The 26,837-nt window shown below is 42.6% G+C and overlaps 1 protein-coding gene across 1 annotated transcript in view; it reads right to left on the bottom strand.

Moving 5' to 3' along the window:
- Positions 1-22,918, bottom strand: part of ITGA8 (integrin subunit alpha 8) — a 167,754-nt gene extending 144,836 nt beyond the window's left edge. The window contains exons 1-2 of the mRNA XM_003786791.2: positions 22,580-22,918; positions 21,818-21,951 (exon numbers count right to left, since the gene is read on the bottom strand). Coding sequence (XP_003786839.1) covers positions 21,818-21,951; positions 22,580-22,788 — 343 coding nt within the window. The 5' untranslated portion in view covers positions 22,789-22,918. The remainder of the gene's footprint in view (positions 1-21,817; positions 21,952-22,579) is intronic.
- Positions 22,919-26,837: the final 3,919 nt, after the last annotated feature.

Below are 26,837 nucleotides of genomic sequence, written 5' to 3'. Positions count from 1 at the left end.
CAGGGTAAAAAGGAAGCAAGGATGTAGAAAACAATCAGAAAAAATTAACAAAGTGACTTAATTCCTTACCTAACATTAATAATAATGTTAAGTGAATGGATTAAACTCTTACCAAAAGACATACAGTTAGCTGAATAAATTAAAAAACAATAGCCAAATCTATGTGGTCTACAAGAGACCCATTTTAACTTTTTCTTTTTTTTGCAGTTTTTGGCCAGGGAGGGTTTGAACCTGTCACCTCTGGTATAGGGGGCCAGCACCCTTACTCCTTGAGCCACAGCAGGACACATACAGGCTAAAAGTGAAGGGATGGAAGAAGATATTCCGTGCAAATAGTAACCATAAGAGGGCAGTAGTGGCTATCCTTATATCAGATAAAATATTAATAGAATTTAAGTCAAAAATTATTACAAGCGTCAACAATGCTCATTATTTAATGATAAAAAGATCAATTCATCAAGAGGACATAACAATGATAATTATACAGAGGTTGCCAAAAAAGTATACACACTTTAAGAAAGAAAAAAACTACATTAAAATTGTAATACATGGTCACATTTGACTTCTCCAATTACAAGAGGTGCTCTTGTATTACTCTTTTGTTATTGGTATATATTGAGTGTTTTATATATATATATATATATTTTTTTTTTTTTTTTTGAGACAGAGTCTCTGTAGAATGCTGTGGCATCAGAGCTCACAGCAACCTCAAACTTTTGGGCCCAAGTGATCTTCTTGCCTCAGTTCTTCATTTTCAGTAGAGACAGGGTCTCTTGCTCAGGCTGGTTTCCAACTCATGAGTTCAAGGCATCGACCCTCCTTCCTCCCAGAGTGTCAGGATTATAAGCGTGAGCCACCACACCCAGCCTGAGTATTACAATTTTAATATAGTTTTTTCTTTCTTTCCTTAAAATGTGTGTACATATTTTTGGCACCCTCTGTATATGCACTGAATGCTGGAACACCTAAATATATAAAGCGATTATTGGTGTGTGTAAAGGAACAAATAGATAGAAATACAGTAACTTCAATGTGTGGAAACTTCAATACCCTAATTTCTACAAAGTTCAACGAAAAAATACTGAACTTGAACTGTAGTTTAGACCAAATGGACCTAACAGATATATATATTATATATATGCATTATTTTTTCTGCAGTTTTTGGCCAGGGCTGGGTTTGAACCCACCACCTCTGGCATATGGGGCCGGCATCCTACTCCTTTGAGCCGCAGGTGCCGCCCTATATATGCCTTTTTATAAATATATAAATACATATATATATTTTTCAATCCATAAGCAGAAGAATATACATTCTTTTCTAGAGAACATAGAACGTTTTCCAGGATAGAATGTATGTTAGGCCACAAAGCAAGTCTTAACAAATCCAAGAAGATTAAAATCAAATCTAGTATTGCTTCTGATCACGACAGTACAAAACTAGAAGTCAGTAACAGTCAATTTTTTAACAAAATTAAAAAATATGTGGAAATTAAACAACACACTTCTAAATAGCTAATGGTTCAAAGAATAAATCAAAATAAAAATTAAAAAACCACTTGAGACAAACAATGACAACACAGAGAATGCATCAAAATACATGGGAGCAGAAAAAGCAGTTCTAAAAGTGAAGTTTTCAGCAGTAAATGCCTATCTTGTAAAAGAAGAAGGATTCCTAATAGCCTAGCATCATGCCTCAAGGAGCTGGAGAAAGAAAAATAAACTAAACCCAATGTCAGCAGAGGGAAGGAAATAATAAAGATCAGAACAGAAATAAATAGAGCACAGGGAAAAAAATTAGTAAAATCAAGAGTTAGTGTTCGGAAAAAATAAACAAAATCAACAAACTCCTAGCTAAACTAAGAAAAAAAGGACAAAAACTCAAATACAAGGAGAAGTGAAAAGAGAGACATTACAGCAAATATCTTGAATTAAAAGGATCATGAGGACAGCAGTGGTCAGGCACTGCACAATGACATTTCAGTCAAGGACAGACAGCATATATGACAGCAGGCCCATAAGATTACAATACCGTATTTTTGCTATACCTTTTCTATGTCTAGATATATTTACATGCACAAATATTTACCATTATGTTACAATTCCCTGAAGTTCTCAGTACAGTAATATGCGGTGCAGGTTTATAGCCTAGGAGCAATAGCCTATACCTCAGAGCCTCAGTGTGTAGTAGGCCAGCCGTCTAGGTTTGTAAGTGCAAGACAACCTATGGAATGGTGGAAAATATTTGCAAGCCCTACATCCGATTAGCAGTTAATATCGAAAACACATAAGAACCTCAACTCAATAGCAAGAAAACGAATAATCTGATTAAAAACCTAACACAGGACCCGACTATTTTACAAATGACCAACAGGTCTATATGTAAAAAATGCTCAACGTCACTAATGATCAGGAAAATGCAAAGAAAAACCTCTATGAGGTACCACCTCACCCCTGTTGGAATGGCTACTAACCAAAAAGAGAAAAGATGACAGGTGTCATTGAGATGGTAGAGAAGGGGAACCCTACTACCATATTCTTCGGTGAGAATGTAAATTAGTACAGCCCTTATGGAAACAGTACAGAGATGCCTCAAAAAATTAAAAATAGAACTGCCATATGATCTAACTACCTCCCTCCTGGGTGTATGTCCAAAGGAAATGAAATTGGTCCATCAAAGAGATATCTGCACCCCCATGTTCATTACGGAGTTATTGTCAATAGACAGGGCATGAAATCATCTGAAGCGTCCCCCAACAGACTAATGGATAAAGAAGATGGGGAACAGGGGGCGCTAACACTGGCCCCCAGAAAGAAGGAGATCCTGTTGTTTGTGACAGCGAGGATGACCTGAGGGTGTTATGGTAAATGAGATAAGCCAGACACAGAAAAGACAAATCCTGCACCATCTCACTTACATGAAGAATCTAAAATAGTTAAATGCATAGAGGCAGAGAGTAGGATGGAATTCACTGAGGCTGGTCGGGGAGGGTGGGTGGCAGAGATGTTTGTCAAAGGCTACCAAGTTTCAACTGGGTATAAATTCTGGAGATCTATTGTACAGCCTGGTGACAATAGTTAATAATAAAGTATTCTATACTTGAAAATCGCTAAGAGAATAGATTTTAAATGTTCTCACCACACACACAGAGAAAAAAAAATACATACTTATATTAGCTGATGGATATGGTAATTAGCTTGATTTAATTATTTCATAATGTATATCTATGTATATTAAGGCATCACATAGTATACCATAAAAATATACAGTGTTCGTCAGTTCTAAAACATACTTGAAAACCAATTTTCATACAAAAGGGGATTCTCTTTAAGTCTAAGCTAGGAAATGACCTTTCTTAGATACATGCGAAATGAAAATATGTATAGGAACATGTCACAACTTACAACGAGCATCAGGAAAACGCTTTGCGTTTCAGTTTTGCAAAGTTTTGCATTTCAGAGACAAACTTCACGTAGACTCTGATGGTCTTGCATCTACGCTTCGGTTATTGATTTGTTTCCAATTAAAGGGCAAATATTTATAACTGCTCTAAAGAATTATAAATCTTTTTCAGTCAGTGGTGAAACACATGAGATTCTCCTTTGTGCCAGGGTTCTCAGCACCCCGTTAGCAGAAACCAGCCTGAAGAACTCCAAGGTCTTGGTTTTTATTGGAGTAACATGTGTCTACACAGCCACAGAAGATAACTCCCCAACACAATCTTACACACACTTTGCAGATGTCAACAGGAGGAGAACCATCTGGGTAGAACTCAACCCAATTATAACACACTTCAGGTCTTAATAAAAAGCAGATCTATTTTTTTTGCCCCTCTTGATTTCCGGGTAAACTTACTTCACATATGGTTCTAACTGCCCAGTTAGAATCAGAGCTTTTTCAGTCATAACTAGTGAATTTCTAAAGACGCTGGCCTAACCCATCTTATTTGTGTTCCCTGTGACGTGCATTTTCTTTTTCTCCCTCGACCCTGTAACAAGTACATTACAAAATTAACTTTTAACTCCTGTAAAGTGAGGCCAAAAGAAACATGTAATTAAACCTTCCGTGGAGTTTAGTTATGATTGCAGACTTTTTAAAGAATAAATTATATGGATATTCTCAATCTTAACCTAAAATTTACATTCTGACATGTTAGTAAGAAAAAAAAATAATGAGTTTATGTCTTAAAAAGTCTTAGGCTTTTGATGTTTCTGGGCTTTTTTAAAAAGCAAGTTCTGGAAATCCTCACCTAAAATGCATGCCACTAATGAGGAATTAGACAAGCTTACTGTTTGTGGTCTAAAATGAAAAATATAAACATTGCTATTTATGTCTAGGCAACTTGAAAGATTTTAGAACCAGAGTGGAAGGATCTTGCCACCACTACCTGGGTAACCTTGGACAATTTATTTAATCTTTTGGAGTTTTAATTTCTCCTGTAAAATGAAGCTGAGAATACTTCCTTTTTCACTGGGGGGTCATAAAGTTGCAGGGGTCACATGAGGTTAATGAATGTGACAGTTCTTTAGAAGCTGGGAAGTCACATACTATGGAAATCTTGTAGCAATACAGCTACATAACTTAAAATAAAAAACAGAAAATGCTTCATTAGAAAGTTTGAAACTTAAGTCCAAGAATTAGAAAGGAACTCACAGATGTGCTTGTATAATAATATGTTATCATCAATGATTTGTGGCACTCAGGAATGAAATCAGGGACACCTCACAGGATTGTCAGTATGGCTTTGGGAGGCACAGGGACAAAGTCTTGTGGCAGTTGAGAAATTTCTAAACTATTAAAGAGCTGTGAAAAGACCAGGACCTCAAAAATTCAGTGTTAAATGAATATCTCAGAAGGACTTAAGTATACTGGGCTTCTGTGAAGAAAACAATAAATTATAGAGGAAAAAGAAGAAAGAAAGGAAGGAAGGAAGGAAGGAAGGAAGGGAGGGAGGGAGGAAGGAAGGAAGGAAGGAGACACCAGCTCCAAGATGGACATTCTTTTGCCAGAAAAAATGACGTGACGCTGCCTGTGTGGTTCCTAAGGCATCTTTTCTGCTGTTAGAGGATGAACCATGGTTATTTTTCAATGCATTCCTCTTCTGGACCAAGACTACAAATGAATGGACGCCCAGTCCAAGGAGGCTGACAGAGAAGTTGTCCACTGCCCAGGGCTCTGCTTACTCTGATGAGTTTTGATCTAGGTGTGTGATCCTTTCATTGGTCTTTAAGTCAACAGAGCACCTTTTAAAAACTCCGTTTACTATTTTGATCAATTCTCTGACTTTAAATCTAACATTGTAATTTCACAAAATGTCAAATAAGTTAAGACAACTTGGGGTTGATAGTGAAGGTAACCTTTCCCTAATGTCTCACTTTCCTTTCCTGAACAAGACACTTTCATGCAAATAATCTGACAGTGCTTAGTACTCTCCGTGGCAAACTGGTGGTCTTCAAGGAAGCTTCCATGCATAGAGGATATTTGTGATTTAATTTGATCTGATGTTTACTGGAAACAACCTCCAGGTACTGTCACTGCTCAGCACGATTTCTACCCAAGGCCGTAAAATTGGAAAATACGTTTCCCATACTCTCTTATGAGCAGGATTCTGGATGAATGAGAGCTCAGAGGAAGTTTCAAAAAGAGAGATGCTGTCGTTTTCTGCTGTGGGCAGCTCAAGGGATCAGCAGGGACAGATGTGATGTTTGTCCAGCATCTCCCAAAGACCCTCCTGATAATCAGCTCCTTGGTGTTTTGGGCATCTGAGAGCAAGTCCTGTCATCCTGAACTTCCAGATTCCTGGATCAACAGACGGCAACCTTCCTGACCTCTATATCCCTGCCTTTGATGGCTCTGAAAACCTGTCTGCCTCTGTATGAAATGCCTCCCTACTTGTAATACCTGAAGTGGTTTTTGTTTTCCTAACCCCACCACTGAATAACAGGAAACAAAACTTTTGGGGTAGCACCACATGTCCTCTGGAGCAGAAGGAAGACATGTGGTTACCCCCAGCATTGTCAACCCACATAATTCTAGAAAAGACCAGTGGTTCTAGGATCTGATGACGCCCATTAGTGACCTAAGCAGCTCTCTCAGCATATCACGAACCATGCAGAAAGCAAACCAAAAGCTAGGCAACGCTGGTATGGTGACTGAATACAACTTAAAGTTTTCTAAAAGGCAGAAGACTATTAACCAAAGTAATCAATGAAATGACCAGAAATGACATGTTCATGTTATTAGCCACGCTGACTGATCTCCAAAGTAGCCACCCCTTCCAGGCCCACTAGCACTCAGGAAGGAGGGCTCCTTAGCTGGTGTTATTGCAGGACTTCCAAGTTTTTCCCAGTCTGGATGACGGGAAAATGGTCCTTCATGTCCTTTTCATTAGCATTTCCCTGATGTCCAACAAGCCCTATCACCCTTTCATGTGTATGGACCATTCACTTTTTGCTTCCGTGAATTGCCAGTGCATAACCTTTGCTCATTTTTTTTTTTTTTTGGCGAGTTTTATTGATTGGCAAATATATTTGGAGTATTTGATTCTTTTCCCCACATCTATGTTGCAAACATCTTTCCCCAATTTTTTCTAGTCTTTTAATTTTGGGGAAGGGTGGTCCATCTGGAGTTTATTTTTGTTTATAAGGTAGCAGAGATGCCTTACTTATTTAAATATGAAAAGCCGGTTGCCCCAACAGCGCTTGTTGAGACAACTGCATTCATTCAGGGGTTTGCGATTCCACCTCTGCAATAATAAATCCTGATTTGACCTAAGGGGCTGACGTGATCTGGCCCCGTCCACTTCTCTCCCCTCAACCCCTTCCACTCCCCTCGCCACTTCATTAACCTGAGGATGGGCTGACTTCCTGGGCTTTGATCACGCCTAGCTTTTTGGGTCTTGCCAGCCCTTACGGAACACTCTCCCCTGCTGTTCCCCTCTGCTGCCTTCTCTTTCCTCAGTATCAGACTCCTTGCTCCAACACCATGTCCTCCGACACAGTCCTTGTGACCCCAGCTCTGTCTACGCCTTGTCATTCACTCACCCTTTACCCTTTCAACTTTTTTCATGGCACCTGCCACAATATGAGACAATCTTATTCACGTGTTTATTGCAATAGGACAGATACAATACGATACGGGGTCCAAGAGGAGTTACGAATCCCTATGTCCGCACACTGATAGTGCCCATCCCCTTGTGAATACATATGGATTCCACGAACAGACACATTCTCTGCTTTGCCTCTGCAATTTCCCAATTCTACACTTGATCTTAGCCAGAGGGCTGAGAAGTGATAATTTCCTACTTCTAGAACAATGTCCGGCACATAGTAGGCCCTCAGTAAGGGCTGGATGAATGACCAGGTTCCCATCTGTTCACTCAGAAGTTTGTTTAAGGTACAAGGTTCAGTCTGATACTGCTTTTCCTTAAAAATCACATGTTCCAGGTCAGCTGCCGTGCTCACACCTATAATTCTAACACATTAGGAGTCCGAGTCAGGAAGATCGCTTGAGCTCAAGAGTTCAAGACCAGCCTGAGCAAGAATGAGGCCTGTCACTACTAAAAATAGAAAAATTAGCTGGGTGTGGCAGAGGCCACTTGTAGTTCCAGCTACTTAGGCTGAGGCGGGAGGATCGCTTGAGCCCAGGAGTATGAGGCTGCTGTGAGCTATTACAATGCCACACGGCACTCTAGTCTGGGTGACAGAGCAAGACCCTTTCTCAAAAAAACAAACAACCCCCCTCAAATATGTGTGTAAGATTGTGCGTCTCTGGCTGAGCACCAAGTGTGAGTGATGGTGACCTTCAAGGCTGGGAGTACACATGTTTCAATGGCCTTTTATGGTCCCATTGAGTATATTTCTGTCTTGTTTGAGTTTTTACTGTGAGCATTGTTACCTCTATAACCTGGAAAGAAAACAAAAAGGAAAATCTAAAGATCAAATCCAAAGCTCTGTAGGCCAAGCTGGGAAATTGAGAGGGGCGGTAGCTGTAAAATGGATTTGGCTCTTGCTACATTTCTGGGCTTTGAAACAATCTCCCTGAAACTGGTGGCTCTGGTCTCTGGGTAGTCTAGGTACAAATCCCAGTGGGGGGCAAGACTACTAGCCTTGGATTCCTTTATTTGTGCGAATATGCAGTTCCAAGCAGGAGCGAGGCAGTGTGGCATGTGCCACACAGGTGGGCTAGGTGAAGATTTTTTTCTTCTTTTAACTTAAGAGACAGGGAATAAAGGTAGAGCACTCCAGGACAGGGAAGACGAGAGCTGAAACCGACACAGGTGTGACCCAACATCTTGGCAGAGGGAGTCATTTCTGAAAAATATTTATAAAGCCCTTGACCTCACTCTGGGAATCCGTAGGTTTCCCTATAACCTTCAGTCATGGCTGTAAGGCTGCCCCCTTAGGGACCTTCTCAAAGCTGTTTCAGGAGCTGCCCAGACAGTTTTAATCAGAAAAAGGTGAGAGAAAGTCTTCAAACACTTGTTTGCAACCTCTCCCACTGTCAAAGGCATCCTGTAAAAGTTTCACTCCAATTGAAATGATGTGCTGGAGAACAGGAACTACTCAAAACAAAGTAGCTGTGGCCAGAGAACTTGTCTAAAAGAAACAAATCCAAGAAGAGAAACTAGATTGATTTTTATGTCACCGAGAATTCAATTTCCAAATGGGTGACTCCCAGAACAAGCATGAAAAAAACTATTAGCCTACACGCACTTGGTCACCTTGTGAATTTTCACGTATTTAAAGAAACATGACACTAATTCATTTTTTACTTAAGAAATGTTATTCTGATTAACTGTACATCCTGTACAACTGAGATCTAGGATTTATATCACATATGCATACTCTATACAAAGACGTGCATGCACACACAGGTAACTTTCTTGTTCTTACTTAATAGGCTAAATCTAAATACCCCCACTCCACACCTGAGGATCCAGACCCTGCAGCCTTATCCCTAGGCATGGAGCTTTCTTTCTAGGTAACTTCTTTTTTTGTTGTTTTATTTGTAGTTTTTGGCCGGGGCTGGGTTTGAACCCACCACCTCCAGTATAGGGGGCCAGTGCCCTACTCCTTTGAGCCACAGGCGCCGCCCTCTTTCTAGGTAACTTCTTTTCTGCTCCCTGTTAAGTTTCATGCCAAGGCCTTCTTTCAGACATTTCTCTTGCAAAATTACTTTCCTCCTTGTTTGCCAACTTCTTTAAAACCCTGTTTTAAAATGTGGGCCTCAAAACTCTTTCTCTTCAAATTGAAATTCTTTCAGATTGATGTTTTAAAATTTCTGAGTGATGCAAAGTAACAAAGCTGGTATAAAGAATTGCATAAAGTGAGGTCTGGCGTGGTGGTTCACACCTGTAATACGAGCACTTTGAACATTCAAGGTAGAAGATTGCTTGAGGCCAGGAGTCCGAGACCAGCCTGGACAATATAGCAAGACCCCATCTCTATAAAATCAGTGGTGCACACCTGTGGTCTCAGCTACGCATAGGGCCGAGGCAGAAGGATCACTTGAGCCCAGAAGTTTGCAGATGCCATAAGCTATGATCATGCCACTGAACTACAGCATGAGTGACAGAGTGAGACCTTGTCTCTATAGAAAAAAAAAAAAAAAAAGAATTGTATAAAGTACAGGCAAAAGGCCATTAGAATCCAACTCCCTGGACACAGTTGCTATCAAGTTTGGTAAACTCATCTAACCCTTCAGCATAACAGAGGCTTTCAGTTCATTTCTCTGGTTTACAGACAAATAAACTACTTTGTTTCTGGAAGTCACAAAACATATACTTTAAATTATTTGTTCATATCACTATTTAAATGTTTGATTTCATATATAACCAAATACTAATAAAGCCCAGGGAGCTAAGTGCATGCTTTTAGAGTTGTAATAATACTATTCATAAACATGGTTTGGAATAGCAATAGTACGGATTGCATTACAATCTTCCTATGATGTAGTTTTCCTGATCTGAATGAGAACATAAATTTTCTGCTGTAATTAGTTTCACGTCTAGACGGTCTTCACTGAGAACAGAGCTCATGTTTCCAATGTCCTGTCTTGAATAACCAACCAGTAGTGCCTAGCCCAGTGTTCCCTGGAGTTTTATTCAGTAACGAATATGTCTTTACATTATGTAATATCATTTGAAATGCTTTGCACATGTCAGCTTTATTCAGGAATTACAAATGGACTTCTACTGGTACAGTATAAGGGATTTGTTGGGTGGGTGTTATAGTGTTATAGAGAAACAAGAAATTAGAAGTTAGGAAAAAAAGAATTATGTCTTGAAAGGGAACTGAGAAGCCATCTGAGGCAGATCAGATTATAAACAAAAACAAAATTCTCAAGTATGATACAACAGCCTTAACAGCAGGGCTGGTTACGATTGGATTGTGTTGACTAGGTCAATAATGTTGACCTTGTCTTCATCAACCCCTTCTCTATAGGCACACTGGTTGGAAGTGTTCTCTCTTACCTGCTCATCCCAGAGACAGATAAACACACACACAAACGCACACACACACGCACACACCCATACACACACGTCTATCACTCTTCACCTCTGACCTTTCATGTTGCTCTCTCTGAAAAGCCTTCAGTCACTCCCGCTTTTATTCAGGGTTAAGAATTCTTTTGCACACCTAAAGCCTTCTTTGCCTTCTTCTGTTAGAGCACTTAGGCCTGGATTGGAACTGTCTTCCATCAAACGTGACTATTGTGAGGCCAGAGAGCGTGTCTGTCTCACTCCTCATATTTACCGCATAAACCAGTAGCCCCATTAACCAAGCCGGAAGCTTGGAAGCATCCTTGACGATCACCCATCCGGCAATCCCAAACTCCATCCAGCTCCATTCTTGCTGATTCTTCCTTCTAAGTGTCTCAAGTCTGTCTACATCTTTCCATTCCTGCTGCCACTCCCCGAGTGGTGACCCCCAGTTTGGTCTCTGTTACTGTGACAGGTTCGTAATAGGTCTTCCTTCTTCCAAGATCGCCCCCTGCAGCTCCATTCTCTGTCCTTCTTTCTCAGAAGCAAAACTAAGTTCGTAAAACCCTAACCTTGCCCAGCTCATCCTTGTTATTCACAACCATAGTGGTTTTCTTCCAGCTCCCTGAATTTTTCATGTTTTCTCTCATTTCCAGCTTTCCTCCAGCTTGGAATAATTAGCTGGGATCACGCATCTTTGTCATAGGTAACAGCCGGGAGAATGAGAACTCTCCACATGCCTCACACGTCACCTTCCGATTCTCAGGACTACAGAGGGCTGCTGTTTACTCCCCACTCCTTTATTTGTTTCGAGAAGTGATGAAAACCGCTCGGCATGGGGATCTCAGGAAGCTCAGTAGCTGACACAAATTTCTTCAAGATGACCTCAAGGAAGCACTTTCAAATACAAAATATGATTGGGTTCCAGGATGAAGGCTAAGGAAACGCGCCTCCCACTAGCTCTTGGAAATGTATTTACACTACCTCCTGTCACACGCACGTGTATTCCTCTCCCTGCTCCCAACCACTCACCTAACAAAACGGTTCCTATGGTGATTAAAAAAAAAATCACCATTCTCAAAGTCATACAAAATAAGCACTGTGGAATTCAGTCCCTCTGTGTCTACATTTATTCTTATAAAAGATTAACTCTCAAGACAGACCTGTTCTCTGGAAGATCTTCTTACATCCTACCCCAAACAGGGAGGACCTGGGTCCTGTTTCAGCTCACTGCCTGGGAATCCCATCAGTTCGCTACTCAATTCATTCGGCCGTTCTGCTACTACTAATCACATCTGCTTCCTGCACACCTCAGTCTCAGCCAATGGCTTTGCTTCTTATTGCTCTGAGCAAATGCAAGCAATGAAAAAAGACCATTTGCTTCCTTCCACTTACGAGTTGATCATTGTTTCCTTGCAGACTACATTGACGCCATGGTATCTCCTTGACTATTACACATCTCTGGTCTCATGGGTAGCAAAACTCCTTGGGAAAAAACAATGGCCAAGCATGCTTGCTGTCTCCCTTCGGACACCTCCCAGCTCTCTGGACACACTGTACTGTAAGTGGATTTTTCAGTCACCAACAACCTTCGGTTATCAAATCAAATGTTCTAAGTTCAGTCCTCATTTCACTCCAAGGCTTTCTTCACTGGCTTTGTGACTTCGCTTTTATCTACTTGGCTACTCCTTCTCTGTGATTTTATGTCTCCTCAAATCGCCAGTGTCCCTCCAGATGTCGGGGTGCTCCAGGACATGTTCCCAACCTCAGTCTCATCCCATTTCTTCCCTTTGGCTTCCCTTTGGCTCTCTCCAATCATGCCTGCTAAATGACAATGACAATTACAACAACAACAGAAAAATAGCGAGGCATTGTGGTGGACGCCTGTCATCCCAGCTACTTGGGAGGCTAAGGCAAGAGAATGGCTTAAGCCCAAGAGTTTGAGGTTGTTGTGAGCTGTGATGCCACGGCACTCTACCCAGGGCAACATAGTGAGACTCTGTCTCAAACAAACAAACAAACAAAAAAAAAGAAAACAGAAAAAAACCTTAGTTTTACTCTCATTTCCCAAAGACAGCCTCTGATTGCATTTCCCTTCTTGTACTCAGTTGTGGACACATTTTTTAATTTTATCCTTTTCACTTAACATTAAAACAAAACTATCTTCCCCTATTAATGCTGATTCTTTCTGGACTTCATTTTTTATGGTTATGTAATATTTATGTTATTTATGCCATAATTTAATTGACTATCTACAGAGAGGCTGTTCGAAAATATTACTCTTTCTAATATTTTAATGTTATGCAGCCACTTTAGAATTAATTTCCAGGCTCGGCGCCTGTGGCTCAAGTGGCTAAGGCACCAGCCACATACACCTAAGGTGGCAGGTTCGAATCCAGCCCAGACCTGCCAAACAACAATAATGGCTCCAACCAAAAAATAGCCGGGTGTTGTGGCAGGCGCCTGTGGTCCCAGCTACTTGGGAGGCTGAGACAGGAGACTTGCTTGAGCCCAGGAGTTGGAGGTTGCTGTGAGCAGTGAACCCATGGCACTCTACCCAGGGGGACAGCTTGAGGCTCTGTCTCAAAAAAAAAAAAAAAAAAAAAAAAGAATTTCCAAAACATTTTTCCTGCTTTGCTGGGAATTTTAGGAAGAAAGAAGCCAGAAGTACCAGAAAAGTATTCCTAGAAGATAAAGTATTCTGGGTGGTTAAGAAAGAGGCTCAGGTCAGTAGGGACACATGTATGTGACAGCTTTTGGCCATGTTTAACAGAGAAGCTGTCCTGTGCTGTGACACGCTGTGATACAGAGATGAGTGTGGAGGCTGTGTGGCTAGAGGGGGATGTCAGCTGGAGACATCAGAAACGTCATAGGAGATGACACTGGGATGGCAGGATGGAGCTGTCCCCTGGCTCCAGCAGGTTGGCCTCCCCTGCTCTACCTGGGTGAAATGCTGTGTGTCATGTGGGCCTTTCAGGATCCCTGAGTAAACCTATTTCTGTAGCAATGCTGTATGCCCCTCTCTCTGGTGTTGGTATGTCTTAGAAATCAGATCATATTGTCACAGGGGTTTCTGCAGTGTCACGTTCAAATCCGTGTGCATACGTCAAATATCAGAGCTAAAGAATCAAATGGAACAAATATTCATAAGCAAATGACTGTGGTACAGTTTTACTAGTTTTGATAAAACTACAATCGTGTGTTTGACATGAAGTCTGTTTGGTTGAGTGACTATTAAGGAGGGCATCCCGGGGCTGAATGTCATCAGGACACAGGAATCACACAAACATAACACTTCGTTGCATAAAAGTATTCTTATTTGATGTGTTTTCATTCACAAGTCTCTTAACAAACATGTTCCGAACACATGCCTTACTTCGAGAATGTGAAAGAAGTTTCTACGTGCTGATCTGACTAATGGTTCACCCTCATTTAGAGGCCTGTGCTCCTCAGGGACTCTATGTGTCCTTACAACCCCAGATACTGTTTCATCACACCTGCCCACGGTCTGAGCGCTCCCTGCTCACATGCTCACAGCGAGGCTGCCCAAACCAAATTCAATCATCGTAGCAAATACAGAACTCCCTTGCATTTGCCACGGAGGTGTTTTTTCTCATTTTTATTTATATATTTAGGTTATTTATTTCATCTCTGTATTTTTTATTTTATCTCTGTATTATTACATTAATGTAGCATATAATTTACTTTATCTACATATTTATAAAATTCATTCCTGGTGATACGCAGCTCTGTGGGTTTTGACCAATACACGCAGCTGTGTACTGGCCACCACCATCAAGATACAGACAGTTCCACCCCTTGCCCTTTGGAATCAGGCTCCCCAACCCCCCACTCCTGATAATCATTTCTATAAAGATATACTTCTGTCATCTATGTCTTATTTTTACTAAAATAATTAAAAAGGTAAAGGGTCGCTTTCCCCAGTGTTTATGGAACTAGAAAAGTTTCCCAAATCAGCAGACCTGTGGGCCAATACACCAAATATTAGAGATCCCAAGTTCTGGCCTTTCTGCTAGGTTCAAGGGTAAGTTCTTTTCTTTCTTGACCCATCTAGTGATATTCACCTCTCAATCGGCTGCCTGAACTCCACAGCATCCATAACTGGTGAATTACATGTGTCAGCTTTAGAGTATAAATCCTTCAGTGATTTGCAATTTGCTTGCGTGTCTTAAATCTCCTTGTGATGTGAGCTAGAATTGAAAGGATTTTAAATCTATTTGAGGATTTCATTATGCTTTACACATAATTATGTTCTTTGTAAATACATATTTAAACTTAATTTTGAAAAAAATTAAATGTTACTTTTAAGTGTCCTAAACATGCTTGCTGGTTAAAAGATGAATGAGTGTTTTTAATACAACTGATAATTAGTATTTTATCCATCGTTCTCAAAAAAATCTGTGCTTGGCTCGGCACCTGTGGCTCAAGCAGCTAAGGCGCCCACCACATACACCTAAGGTGGCGGGTTCGAATCCCCAGCCCGGACCTGCCAAACAACAATGATGGCTGCAACCAAAAAATAGCCAGGTGTTGTGGCGGGCGCCTGTGGTGCCAGCTACTTGGAAGGCAGAGGCAGGAGACTCGCTTGAGCCCAGGAGTTGGAGGTTGCTGTGAGCTGTGATGCCACAGCTGTCTACCCAGGGGGACAGCTTCAGGCTCTGTCTCAAAAAAAAAAAAAAATCCATGCTTATGTACCTGGATGGCGCCCGTCAGCGCACCTGAGCTGGGCATTCCAGAAATGTTGGCAGCTCTCTCCATCAACCCCATCTACATACAGATAGAGAACTTTTTAGACACAACAGAGAAAGGGTTTGAATGTGCACATCTCAGCCAGTCTGCTTAAATGTCAAAGTGCGGTTTTCTCCTTCCAGAATAATTTCAAGACCCTTTCAAGATAATTTCAAGCTATTTTTCCCAGAATGCTGCAGCTTCTACCCAGAATATTCCTGCCAAGGACCTGGAAGCCTGTTCTCTCACACAGACTTCCAGCTTCTTGAAAGAATTCTGCAGATAAAGCAACAGACGTCTAATGTTCAACTAGTTGTAGAGCAGATCTGTTTCCATTTCTACTGGGAATTTCAAGGACTCCTGTTTTTTGGGGGCCAGGGTCGGGTTTGAACTCGCCACCCATGGTATATGGGGCTGGTGCCCTACTCCTTGAGCCACAGGCACTGCCCTCAAGGACTCTCCTTTTCTAGTTGTTTCCTCAGGTGCTATGTACTGGAGAGACTGCTGCCTCCTCCCCTCTTATATCAGGACTCAGGTGTGTTCTGTCGCATAGCAGTGGAAGTGAGTCAACTGAGAGAAGTTTAGGGATGCTGGTCGCCCCGTCAGGCATATCCAGGCGTAGTAGCCATCATGAATTGCTTCTAGAATAAGGAAGATAAATACTCAACTAAACCACCCTGGAGGAGTCGTTTGGAACAGCACTTAGCAGAGGACGATTTCAGCAAATACACTGTGTGTGTGCGTGTGTGTCTCTGAGTGTGTATACTGTAGAACCTCCATGACTGGCCCCTCCCTACTGACCACATCCTTGAATTGGCCTAATTTTCATAGACCAGACATGCACCACATGTACATATCACTACAGTATGCCTAGTTCCTTATGTTGACCACTTCTGTATTTTGACCACTTCGTTACAGTCCCTTGGGATGGGGGGTCAACTTATAGAGACTTAACTGTATATATACACAGAGTGGACGTAAAGTTTGCAACTTAAATTTAAATTGCACATACACTTTATGTCCACCCTGTATATGTGTGTGTATAACTTTCTTGTAAATAGTGAAACTTATTCTACATATGGCATTATTAATTCTTAAAAGGAGTAGCTTAGCTTTTTTTTTTTTTTTTTTTTTGCAGTTTTTGGCCGGGGCTGGGTTTGAACTCACCACTCCGGCATATGAGGCCAGCACCCTACTCCCTACTCCTTTGAGCCACAGGGCCACCCAGGAGTAGCTTATCTTTGAGCTTCCCTCCGTCCTTTGTCACTTTCCCGTTGAATTTATCACGGCGCAGATTGCTGCTGCCTCCTAGTTCCGTCCCTTTTCTGTTATTTCCTCTGTCGTTTACTGGGGTAACTCTGACCTACATTTTCCTCTTCTTTTTTCCTGAACAAAAACCGATTTTCTTTCTGGGGAGGCTAGAGAAGCAAGACTTATGTGACCAATATGTTTCCCAACCCTCCCAAGAGAAAGAGGGCACGCCCAGCACTATCAAAAACCAGCCTGTGCCAGCTACGAGCCAGATGCTTTAAGCTGCTTCTTATTGTGGGGCTTACTCAACATAAAACAAAACAGAGCCCCCAAAACAGAGGTGTCCGGTCTCTAAGCTAAAATGCATTGACAACAAACATCTTACCATCCTGAGCTGTGAAATATCCTAACCAAATTGTCTTCCATCTTAAGTTCTTTTTCTTTTGTTTTTTTCTAAACACAGAGACCCTAAATAGAGGCCAGGAAAATTTTAGTAGTCTTTCTCAGATGACTTCCAAATCTCAAGGGCACCTCCCACTTCTTCCGGCCCACTTTTTTTGTGGGTCCCTAACTGTGAATGGTTCCCAGCTGTAATTGCCTCGCAGTTATTATTAATGCTGTGATGACTGCCATCCTTCATTATCACATGCCATTATCTTACTCCTCCAAATATTTCCCTAGCACACTGAAGACAAATCTTTGTGCAGTGTGCATTTGTTACTATTGTTGCAATATGTTTAGCACACTGAAGACAAATCTTTGTGCAGTGTGCATTTGTTACTATTGTTGCAATATGTTTTTGCATCATTCCAAAGGTAAGGTGTCTTTTTCGTGGTTTCATTCATTTCCCCATCTGACAGAGGGTAAGCATCTAACAATGCTTATTTAGTCCACACATTGGTTTGGAAAGGGTGGGAAAAAAAGAACCTGGGAGTCGATTTAGAAGCGAGAAGCATGAATCCAGCAGATGTGATGTCTTAAGCTGTTGAAGACATGGGACGTAGTTTAGAGACTTCCTGAGACAAAAGTGGAAGAAATTAATTTGGTGACGGGAGGAATTCTTTTTCTATTGAAGTAAAAGGGAAAGACAGAAAGGAGACGAGAGAAGGGCTTTTTTGGAACCACTTGATTTTGAACAGAGCAGGAAAATTATCTGCGCTTTGCACCTCCCCCGCCACCATATGCTTCCTCACAGTTTCCTTTCTCTGTACTTGAAAGGACCACAGAATTTAATAGTATTCATGCATTTGAAGTGCCAGGCTATTCCAAGCCTCCTCCGGTTTTGCCTTTATCATGAGAAATAGTTTCAAAAAAGTCCCAGTTATAGGACAAGGTAAAAATACATACGGATTATTTAATGAAAAGAACCAAACGAAAAGGCAGTTTGGGGCCCAGCTCAGTGGCTCACATCTTTAATCCCAGCACTCCAGGAGGCCAAGGTGGTGGACTGCCTGAGTTCAGGTGTTCCAGACCAGCCTAAGCAAGAGGGAGACCCCATCTCTACCCAAAATAGAAAAGCTAGCTGGGCATGCTGTCAGGCGCCTGTGGTCCCAGCTCCTCAGGAGGCTGAGGCAAGAGGATCTTTTGAGCCCAAGAGTTTGAGGGAGCTATGAGGCCACAGTACTCTACCCAGGCCACAGAATGAGACTCTGTCTCAAAATAAATAAATGTAAATAAGACAGTTTTTTTTTCTTTTTAAAGGCAGTTGGTCTTACACAAACTGAGATACAGAACCACAACCAGATTCAGAAACTAAATTACAGGGTCAGAGCGGCGCCTATGGCTCAAAGGAGTAGGACGCCAGCCCCATATGCTGGAGGTGGTGGGGTTCAAACCCAGACCCAGCCAAAAATATAGATACCCAAGAGCCTGAAAAAGCTTTATTAAAAGCTCACATTTACTTAGGATGTCTTGAATTCAGATGTAGTAGTAAAAGTAGATGGAGTGAAAGACCAGATATTCACAGATGTCCTTACAGGGAATATGAGCAATAATTCCCACCAATACAAAGCCTGCTTCTAAATCTCTGGTTTCTACAACCTTGCTACCAAACTGCTTTTTCTTTTCAATGCTTCTCCAGAGCATTATTTAAATTTGAATTTGTGATAGGGCTGGCACCGTAGCTTACACCTGTAATCCCAGCACTTGGGAGGCCGAGGCAGGTGGATTGTCTGAGCTCCGGAGTTCAAGACCAGCTTGAGCAAGAGTGAGACCCCTGTCTCTAAAAATAGTCAGGTGTTGTAGAGGCTGGAGGCTGAGGTAAGAGGATTGCTTGAGCTTAAGAGTTCAAAATTGCTGTGAGCTATCATGCCATGGCACTCCACTGAGGGGTGACAAAGTGACAGTTTGTCTCAAAAAAAAATTGAATTGTGAAGTCAAGGGAGGGAAGGCAGACAGTTCCTTCCAGAGGTCCCTGGGACCCAGCCACGATGCTGAACTTACACTTCATTAGAATCAATCCTCTCCCCATTTCTGGAAGGAAAGCACGGTGATGAGGGAGGCTTTGGAGTGGGTAGAGCTCTGTTCCAATCCGGTCTTTACTGCTTACCATTGTATGGTGGCGGGCACCTTTGATGTCAGTTTCCTTATTCCTCAAATGACTTTTACATAGTTGTTTCTTATGTGTTTGGTTTGTGGACTGGTACATGGTGATGATTAATAAAGGAAGTGCATCTGGCCACCCTGACCGTAAGACCCAGAGTCTGCCCACCTTTCATCTTTGCTTCCAAGATTCTGCTCAGCCCCAATGGTGATGCTCAGATTGGAAATCACTACGCTGGCTTGGGCTGAACCTTCTTTATGGTCACAGCTTGGAGTTAGTGGAAGCCACTGTTAGGTGCATTATGTGAGGGCACCTGGATAGAGATGGTAGAGATGAGGTATAGTGCAGGTGGCAACCTCTCGTTAGCAAATGCCTGAGCTGTGGTCCAGGGAAGCCTTTCCCAGTGCCCATTTCCAGGCTATTCCCACTAGCAATCAAGGTTTCTGGGCCCACAGTACCCCCTGATGGCTGACATGGGAACTTTCTTTTCCCAACTATTTCCATCTCTCCTAGTGGAACTCTCCTGTCTTTCACAGGTAGGTGGAGGATTTGTTCATTCCGTCACGGACCATTCATCACTCACAGACTTTGCATAGTCTTTCCTGCCTTGCATTTTTTCCCTTTAATTTCCTGCTCAATTCTTTCAGGGATATCTAGTTCCCTCCCTCTTTATAGTATCGAGCCAACAGCATTCATCTTTAAAGTTCTTTAAAGCTCAGATGTCTTCCTAACCTGCACAAGAGCAGCCACCAACTTTCTCCAAGTAACACAGATCTTTTTTTCACATTATTTCTCTAATTTCACCACCAAAATTCTACCGATGTGCCTCTGTTTCATTGCAAATGTGAGCCCGCTACAATAAGGGTGAAATGCATTCCTGTGGGCTATTCTAGAAAAGCAAGGCACAGTCTTTCAGCATTAGTTCTCCATGAGAAAGTGAATTTAAAACTGCAAACAAGTGTTTTAGAATGAACATTGGAAAATATTACCTGTTGCAATTTCATATTGGAAATTTTGGTTGGGAGTAGTAAAGTTTTGAAAATTCACTTTGATGTCTGAATCCTCTGGTTCTTACCTCTTGAACCATGACATCTCCTGGGATTAGATTTATAAAGTTATTCAGATGTAACCACTCTGGGCAGACATTGATGCTCCTGATATCAAAGGAAACATATTCTATTTTGACCTAGATGTGTTATCAGACTGTTCTGGAAGGTTATTAAATTCATTGCTATGACTATCTATAGATTGCTTCTTAGTGAAAACACATTAAACATGTCTCAAAATATAAGTACTCATTTTCCTTAATGTAAAATCAAATAATACCAATCGTTTGGGTCTTTCTCAAGGTCTGAGTTTAAAATACTTTTAAAAATATAATATAAATAATTCTGGCATGAATTAAAATGGTATTAATTTCATGATTGTTTAATTCTTTTGATTTAGGAACCTTATTTCTAAAGCAGTAATCAGAAGAGATTGCTCAAATCCTGATAAAATAACTAAAAGATTGCAGCCACAGCTTAACATCAAAAGATTTAATTTTCCCAGTTGCTAAATACTTATATTTAAAAGTGAAATCATGTAAAAATTGATTGGAAATAACTGAATCCTTTAATAAAATGAATAATAAGCCATTGTGACCATATATAGATAGACAGGAATAAAAAGATACAATTTTAGAATGATTTTAAAAGATATTTTCCTAACTTGGTCACAATTCAAGGTAATGCTTGCATAGGATTTTTTTCTCCCCCTTGGGAATGATTTCCATATTTATAGAACTGAAATTATTTCTTCCTTTAACATAAAAGATACAAATTAATGAAAGTAACAGATAAATATCACTTAGCCCATTTCATCAAAATTCTATGAAAATGGATAGTCTACACCAATGCTATATGCATACTAATATACCAATACAAAATGCAAAGAAATTTTTTAAATTATGTCATAAAATAGTTGTGTGGTGCAAAAGGTATTTTAAATGATTGTTCTTCAGAGACTGGTATTTGATCTGACATTTTGACATTTTTTCTCGAAAGAGATATTTGCTTTCTGATACTACATACCTTAAGAATCCATAACGTTATAGTGGCACAAATTAAAACACTCGGTGTTAATGTTTTTGAAAGCGTTACATTTAAATTATTTTCTCAGGACCCAGAGAGAAAACACGAGGGGAAGCATAAGCAGACTGAATTGTTTAAAATGTATTTTCCCTTTAATTAAATAAGAAACATCTGTCTAGGGACTGTTGGCAATGAACGTAATCCATCCACACGCTGCTTGTACTAGTTTGCATCCAGCGTCTAATATTTTGAAAGAAAAGTCTTTCTTTCTGTAAGGAATTAAACGGCAACGTGGAGCGACGGAGCGACGTCTGGGTCTACAGCTAAGATTCGCCTCCGGAGTTTGGGCACTGCAAATACTAGGGGTCTCTTTTTCCCGATCTGACCTTAAGAAACAAACAGAGATTCTCTTCCCAAGGTTAGGGGGCAGCTTTTATATTTCTCCCCGAGTATCCACTCACCCTGAAAATGCTCATTTCAGAACAGTAGGGAAACAGAAGCCGCTAAGCCTGCGTCCCAACACTCAGGGGCAAAACATCCTCTAGGTTCACGAGGCACTTTCCTCACCTTTACCAAGGGCTGGAAAAGCTGCTTTCTCTGGGGACCTGCCCCGGCCCACACTACAGACACATTAGGCGAAATGAGGACCCGACGCAGCAAGTGGGAAGCAGATTCCAGGAAGGCTCAAGGACTCACAGTTCAGAAGGACCAATAGCACTTACTGGTGGTGTCAAATGGTATCTGCCTGCACCGCGCGGACCCCTGGGCCGGCCAAGGACAGTAGTAGACGGCTCCCCCTTCCACGATGTCGGGCTGGCTGGTATTGGCTTTGGGTGCGCCCACCAAGACGCTCGCTCTGCGAAAGGGTTGGAGAAGGTCACTCCCGGGAATCAGGAGAGCGTGCACGAGCAAGGCGCCGCTGGACACTACAGCCCGCCGAGACTGGAGCAGGCGCGGAGGGCAGACACGGATTTATGATGGGGACCGACTGTCAAACTTGATTTCCTCTTGGAAATCTACGTGCGCCAGAAACCTGGTTTGGAAGAGGGTGCAAAGGGTCCTAATTCTTCTGTAGGTGGAGCTATGTGGATACAGTGAGAGGCGAGAGGAGGGGGAAAGAGTCAAGGACAGAGCCCAGCTGCCGGTGGCCGACAGCGCTGCGCCCAGACACGACCGTTAGCCGGGTATGTATAAACAGACCCTGCCGCGGCCGTGGCTTTAGCTGGCTTCAGGCTGCTGGGTCCGTTCTCAACTTTGTCCCGGGGACTCCCCAGGACCTGCATGTTCTAGGCAAGTGGCATGTGTCTATTCAAAGTACACAGGGTACATCTAGCCTGGAAGCGAAGAGAGGAGGCTGGCGGCGGGAGAGGGAGGGACCCCGAGAGGGCAGCGCAGGACAGGATCCCCGGAGGCGCGACAGAGGCAGATCCAACCCGTGAGCGGGTTTCCCCCGCACGCACCACCTACCCGGCTGAGCGACTTACGTGCGGGCGTCGGGAATGTGAAAGTCTACCGCGTAGCCGAAGTAGCTGCCCTCGGGGCCGCTGTACACCGTGATCTTGTCCACGTCCAAGTTGAACGCCTGCGAGGCGGGGGAGCCCAGCATCATTCCCAGCGCCGCCGAGAGGCACCAGAGGGGCGCGAGCGGCTGCGCCCGGCTGCCCCGGGGACCGCGGCGGGCCCCAGCCCACATCGCCCTGCGTCCCGGCGGCTGCTCCCCGGGGAGCGGGAGCCCAGGACCCCGGCGGGGCAGGCGGCGAGGGTGCCGTCCGGCGGGCCCCAGATACCCAGGTCCCCGGTCAGTGCGCGCAGTGTTCCCGCGGTGACAGTCCCCCACGCCTGCTTCGGTCCGCCCGCCCGCCCGGCTCAGGGGCTGGCCCAGGCGCGCTCGCCCTCCCCGGCAGCGGGCGGGGACCCGCGCACTCGCGGCGCCTCCTAGAGGCGGGTGCGCAGCCAGCGACGCCCAGGCTGCCTAGTCCAGCTGGCGACCGGCGCCAGGCGCCTGCTGAGGCTGCCCGGATCTCTACTGCAGTGGCATCTCCAGGACAATCCGAGTCTCACCTCTGTTACCTCAAGATGTTACTTTAAAAAGCAATGTCCCACGTGGAGCGTGGGTTTGCTCCGATTGTCCCCCAAAGCGCAGCTTGGGTGGAAGAGTGTGAAGGCGAACTCCACCACCCGGCCGGGCATCACCTCTGCAGCCTGGCGACTCCTGGGGTCCGTGCGTTTGTTCCCCGAATCCACCCCAGCTCCTGGGCATAGCAGACTAATAAAGAAAGCGTCCAGATTTTAGTAGGTCTTTCTCAAAGGCACCTTGAGCATGTGAAATGACTCAGTGATAAATCTCCTCACCCCTGTGTGGGTAGGAAAGTTGGAATTTATAGTTTACCCTCAGCGGGAGTGAAGGGTATACGTTGGACTCTCCACGAGGTCAAACTTTGGTTCTAATCACGGATATTATCCATCTCTCCATGCCCTTCCACGACACGTGGTCTGTCCTGCATTAGCACGCGACCAAACTGGAAAGCATGAATTAACCTGGAGGGGGCTGCGGTTGGATAGAAATGAACCTCAGACACAGAAGGGGTGTGTCATTTGGGAGCCTTTTTAGACTTTAGGCAGATGTAGACTTAGGTAGGAATTTGGACTGGTAGATTTTCACGTCTGGATATCCTAAGTGGATAGTCCTTTTCCAGGTAAGGACTTAAGAGTAGGCCGTAGACCTTATTCTTGTGATGGACACAGAGTCTACTACTCAGGTCAAGTTCCTAAATAAATAACTTATTAAACAAAAGGATGTTCCCCACGGTAAATTTCATGGAATAATACACATGCTGTCTAGACCCTGAAGTAACCTGGTCTAGATCATTTCCAGCCACTGACATGCTGAAATTTGGAACTTTGTCATACTGCATGCAAGCTGTAGGTTGACGTGAAACATCTAAATAGGCAGAAAGTAATAGCATGATTCTAGACGCACACCTGACCCACGTAGTACCAACTTACTGAGCAGAACCAGTTACATATGATACAAAGCTTTCATCTGCACAGGGCAACAGATCCCCGATTGTACCCACTTTCTTAATTTCCTGGCATATTCCTTACCTGTTCATTCTTTTTGTTCCAAACAGTGCAGGTAAGGGAAAAAAAAAATTCTACTTCTTGACACCTAAGTGGATAAAGTCTTGTTTCTTTCTTCTAAAACAACTTACTCTTCACGTATTCAAGCTTATATTCTTAATATTTTCACTTTACAGATGAGGACATTGAGGTCTGGGGAAACAAAAAAATATGCCTGATCACAGAGCAAGTAAGTGGTAAGATTTGAACCCAGGGCATCAGATGCCAAAACCAGGTCCTTGTGCTGTTAGCTTCACAAGGAACCATTTTCTTAAAGCTATGATAATGAGAAGTCACTTTTCTATAAATAGTAAATAAAACCAGGTGGGTGACCCTTTGGGCAAGCCAGTGAATTGTAGTGCTTGATATATATTTTCTCTCTCTCTCTCTCTCTTTTTAATGAGGCCCCAGGCGAGGCTCAAATGCACTGCCCCTCATCTGGGGGACTGATGGGCTAACCACTGAGCATGGTGGCCAACTAGAGTTGTAATACTTGAGAGAACAGACCAAGGTTTAGCTGCATGTTGGTATTCAAAGAGTGGAGGAAAAGAGAATGAACTCAAAGCTCTTTGGCCTCCCTGGGAGACCAAAAGCCTGGGAGAATAGTAAACCTTCCAGGAAGCTGAGTGGGGAAACTACAATAATTGCAGGGAAGAAGTTAAGTCCAGATAGGTGTCTTGTACACGTCACTGCTCTGACACGTGGGAACCATGCCAACTGGTACGATCTGGGGAAGTCAAAGAAACACATGGACAGTGTGACAGGGCTCATGTCGAATGAGAAGTTTGACATTTTAAAGATCTACTAACGCTGATTTATTTGTCAGAAAAGCAAGCCTGGGAATTGTTTTTCATGCCTGTGAGTATGTGTGCTATGTTTAATACTGGGAAAGGTATCCATAGTTGTTTCCCTAAAAAGAAAAGAAAAGAACCCAAAGGTCAAAGATGGAATAGATTTGGGCCAAACTTTCTAAAAATAAACAAGTAAAGAGCACCACAGGAAAAAAAAAAATGATCTCTGAATTGTAGCCATGTACAAAGTACTTTAAAAATAGAGAAGCGTTTAACCAGTTAGTGCATGCTCTTTCACCGAATACCTTCATAACTTAATGATCAATGAAATGTGATCATGTCTTAACATCAAGAGGTCTGAGAGTCCCATTGTGATTATTTCATTAATAGACCCACACTTTCAGTGTTAACTATAAACTATTTTTAAAATAAATGTGAAAGCAGAGTGTCCTTAGGGAAGCCCAGACATGAACACACAAAAAATGGAAGGTGATTTTTACATTTCTTCTTGTATTTGAGGTAATTGACATGATCACAGATTTTTCTTCTGCCCAACTGTACTCAGTTTTCCTACAATATTAGAAGCAACTGATTGTTGAAACTGGTTAATAAAACTCACTAGAGGGGAAAAAGCTTGTAAATCCATTAAGTGTCTTTGCTGACCTAAGCTTATGTCTGCAAATTTTTCATTCTGGTCCCTGGAGGACAAATTTCATCACAGTAAAATTTTCTTTCCCTGTTTGATGATTTTGTTTGTCATTCTACTTTATGATTTCCCTTCATGATTTTATTAGCCACTTTTCATTGAAAAGTGCTGCCACAGTGGCCGCCGTGCTGGCAGAAGTTCACGCACAGTCGACAGTCGGGTTAGCTGGAGGAAAATTCCCACTCGTCGGAACCAGACTCCAACTTGATCCCTTTTTAGAATAAGCCTTTAAAAACAGCTCTGCTTGAAACAGAAATAAAAATAAATACAACAATTCTTCCTCTAAAGGGAAGGTAGCTCAGAAAGACTATGTTCTTCCAAAGCATTGACATTTGAGGACAAAGCCCTTAAGGGAAAAGAGTGTTGGACTTATAATTTGGCTTTGGGATGATCTGTAGGTTTCAATTAGGGCCAGTTCACTGCAGAATCCTGAAAAATCTACACATGCCCATCAGTTTGGTAAAATGGGTCTTTTAAAGTAATTATTGGCCAAAGTGACCATGGGAAATTTCAGGAAGGGATTGGGACTCACAGCATCTTAGTTTTAAATTTGGAGTCTGATACTTGAGGAGTCCAGGTCCTCAAGAGCTCTCATTCAAGTCCAGTGCAAAAGGGAGAACATATTTAAGGGCTATAAAACAAAAACCAAAAAAATAAGTCACCATAAGGTACTTGAGAGCCACACCACTCCCATCTTTGCGAAAGAAAGCCCTGAAAATGGATAACGAGGCCTTCTCCCCACTCCTGCACACCCTAGGATGCAGAAGCAGAGGCCTGTCCTGAGCATGGCTCTGCAGGCAAATTCATGGACCCTGGATAACAGCAGCAGCAATGAATTTGCTTCCTAAAAGCTTTTCTAAAGCTCCTTCATTGAGCTCTTGTGGGAGGCTGCAGGACTCAGGAGAGACACCTAAGTCATAGGGGACAGTCATAGGGGAAGTCCCCCAACTGCATGAGCCAACCAGTCCCCAAGCATCTGCTATATTGTCCTGAGGGTGATTTAAACCCCAGGTTAGGGTGCTGGGTTTAGTCTGCCTTTAGAAGCACCACAAGGACGTCGAGGACTGCCCTCTAGTGTCTGTGATTCTACTCAAGTGTGGGATTTTCCATGAACATACAAGTGAA

This window comes from Otolemur garnettii, unplaced genomic scaffold (assembly GCF_000181295.1).
Source record: "Otolemur garnettii isolate 467f Iridium unplaced genomic scaffold, OtoGar3 scaffold00019, whole genome shotgun sequence".
NCBI classification, from domain to species: Eukaryota; Metazoa; Chordata; class Mammalia; order Primates; family Galagidae; genus Otolemur; species Otolemur garnettii.
Note: the sequence above shows the minus strand (reverse complement) of the source record. Positions and strands in the feature narration are given on the sequence as shown.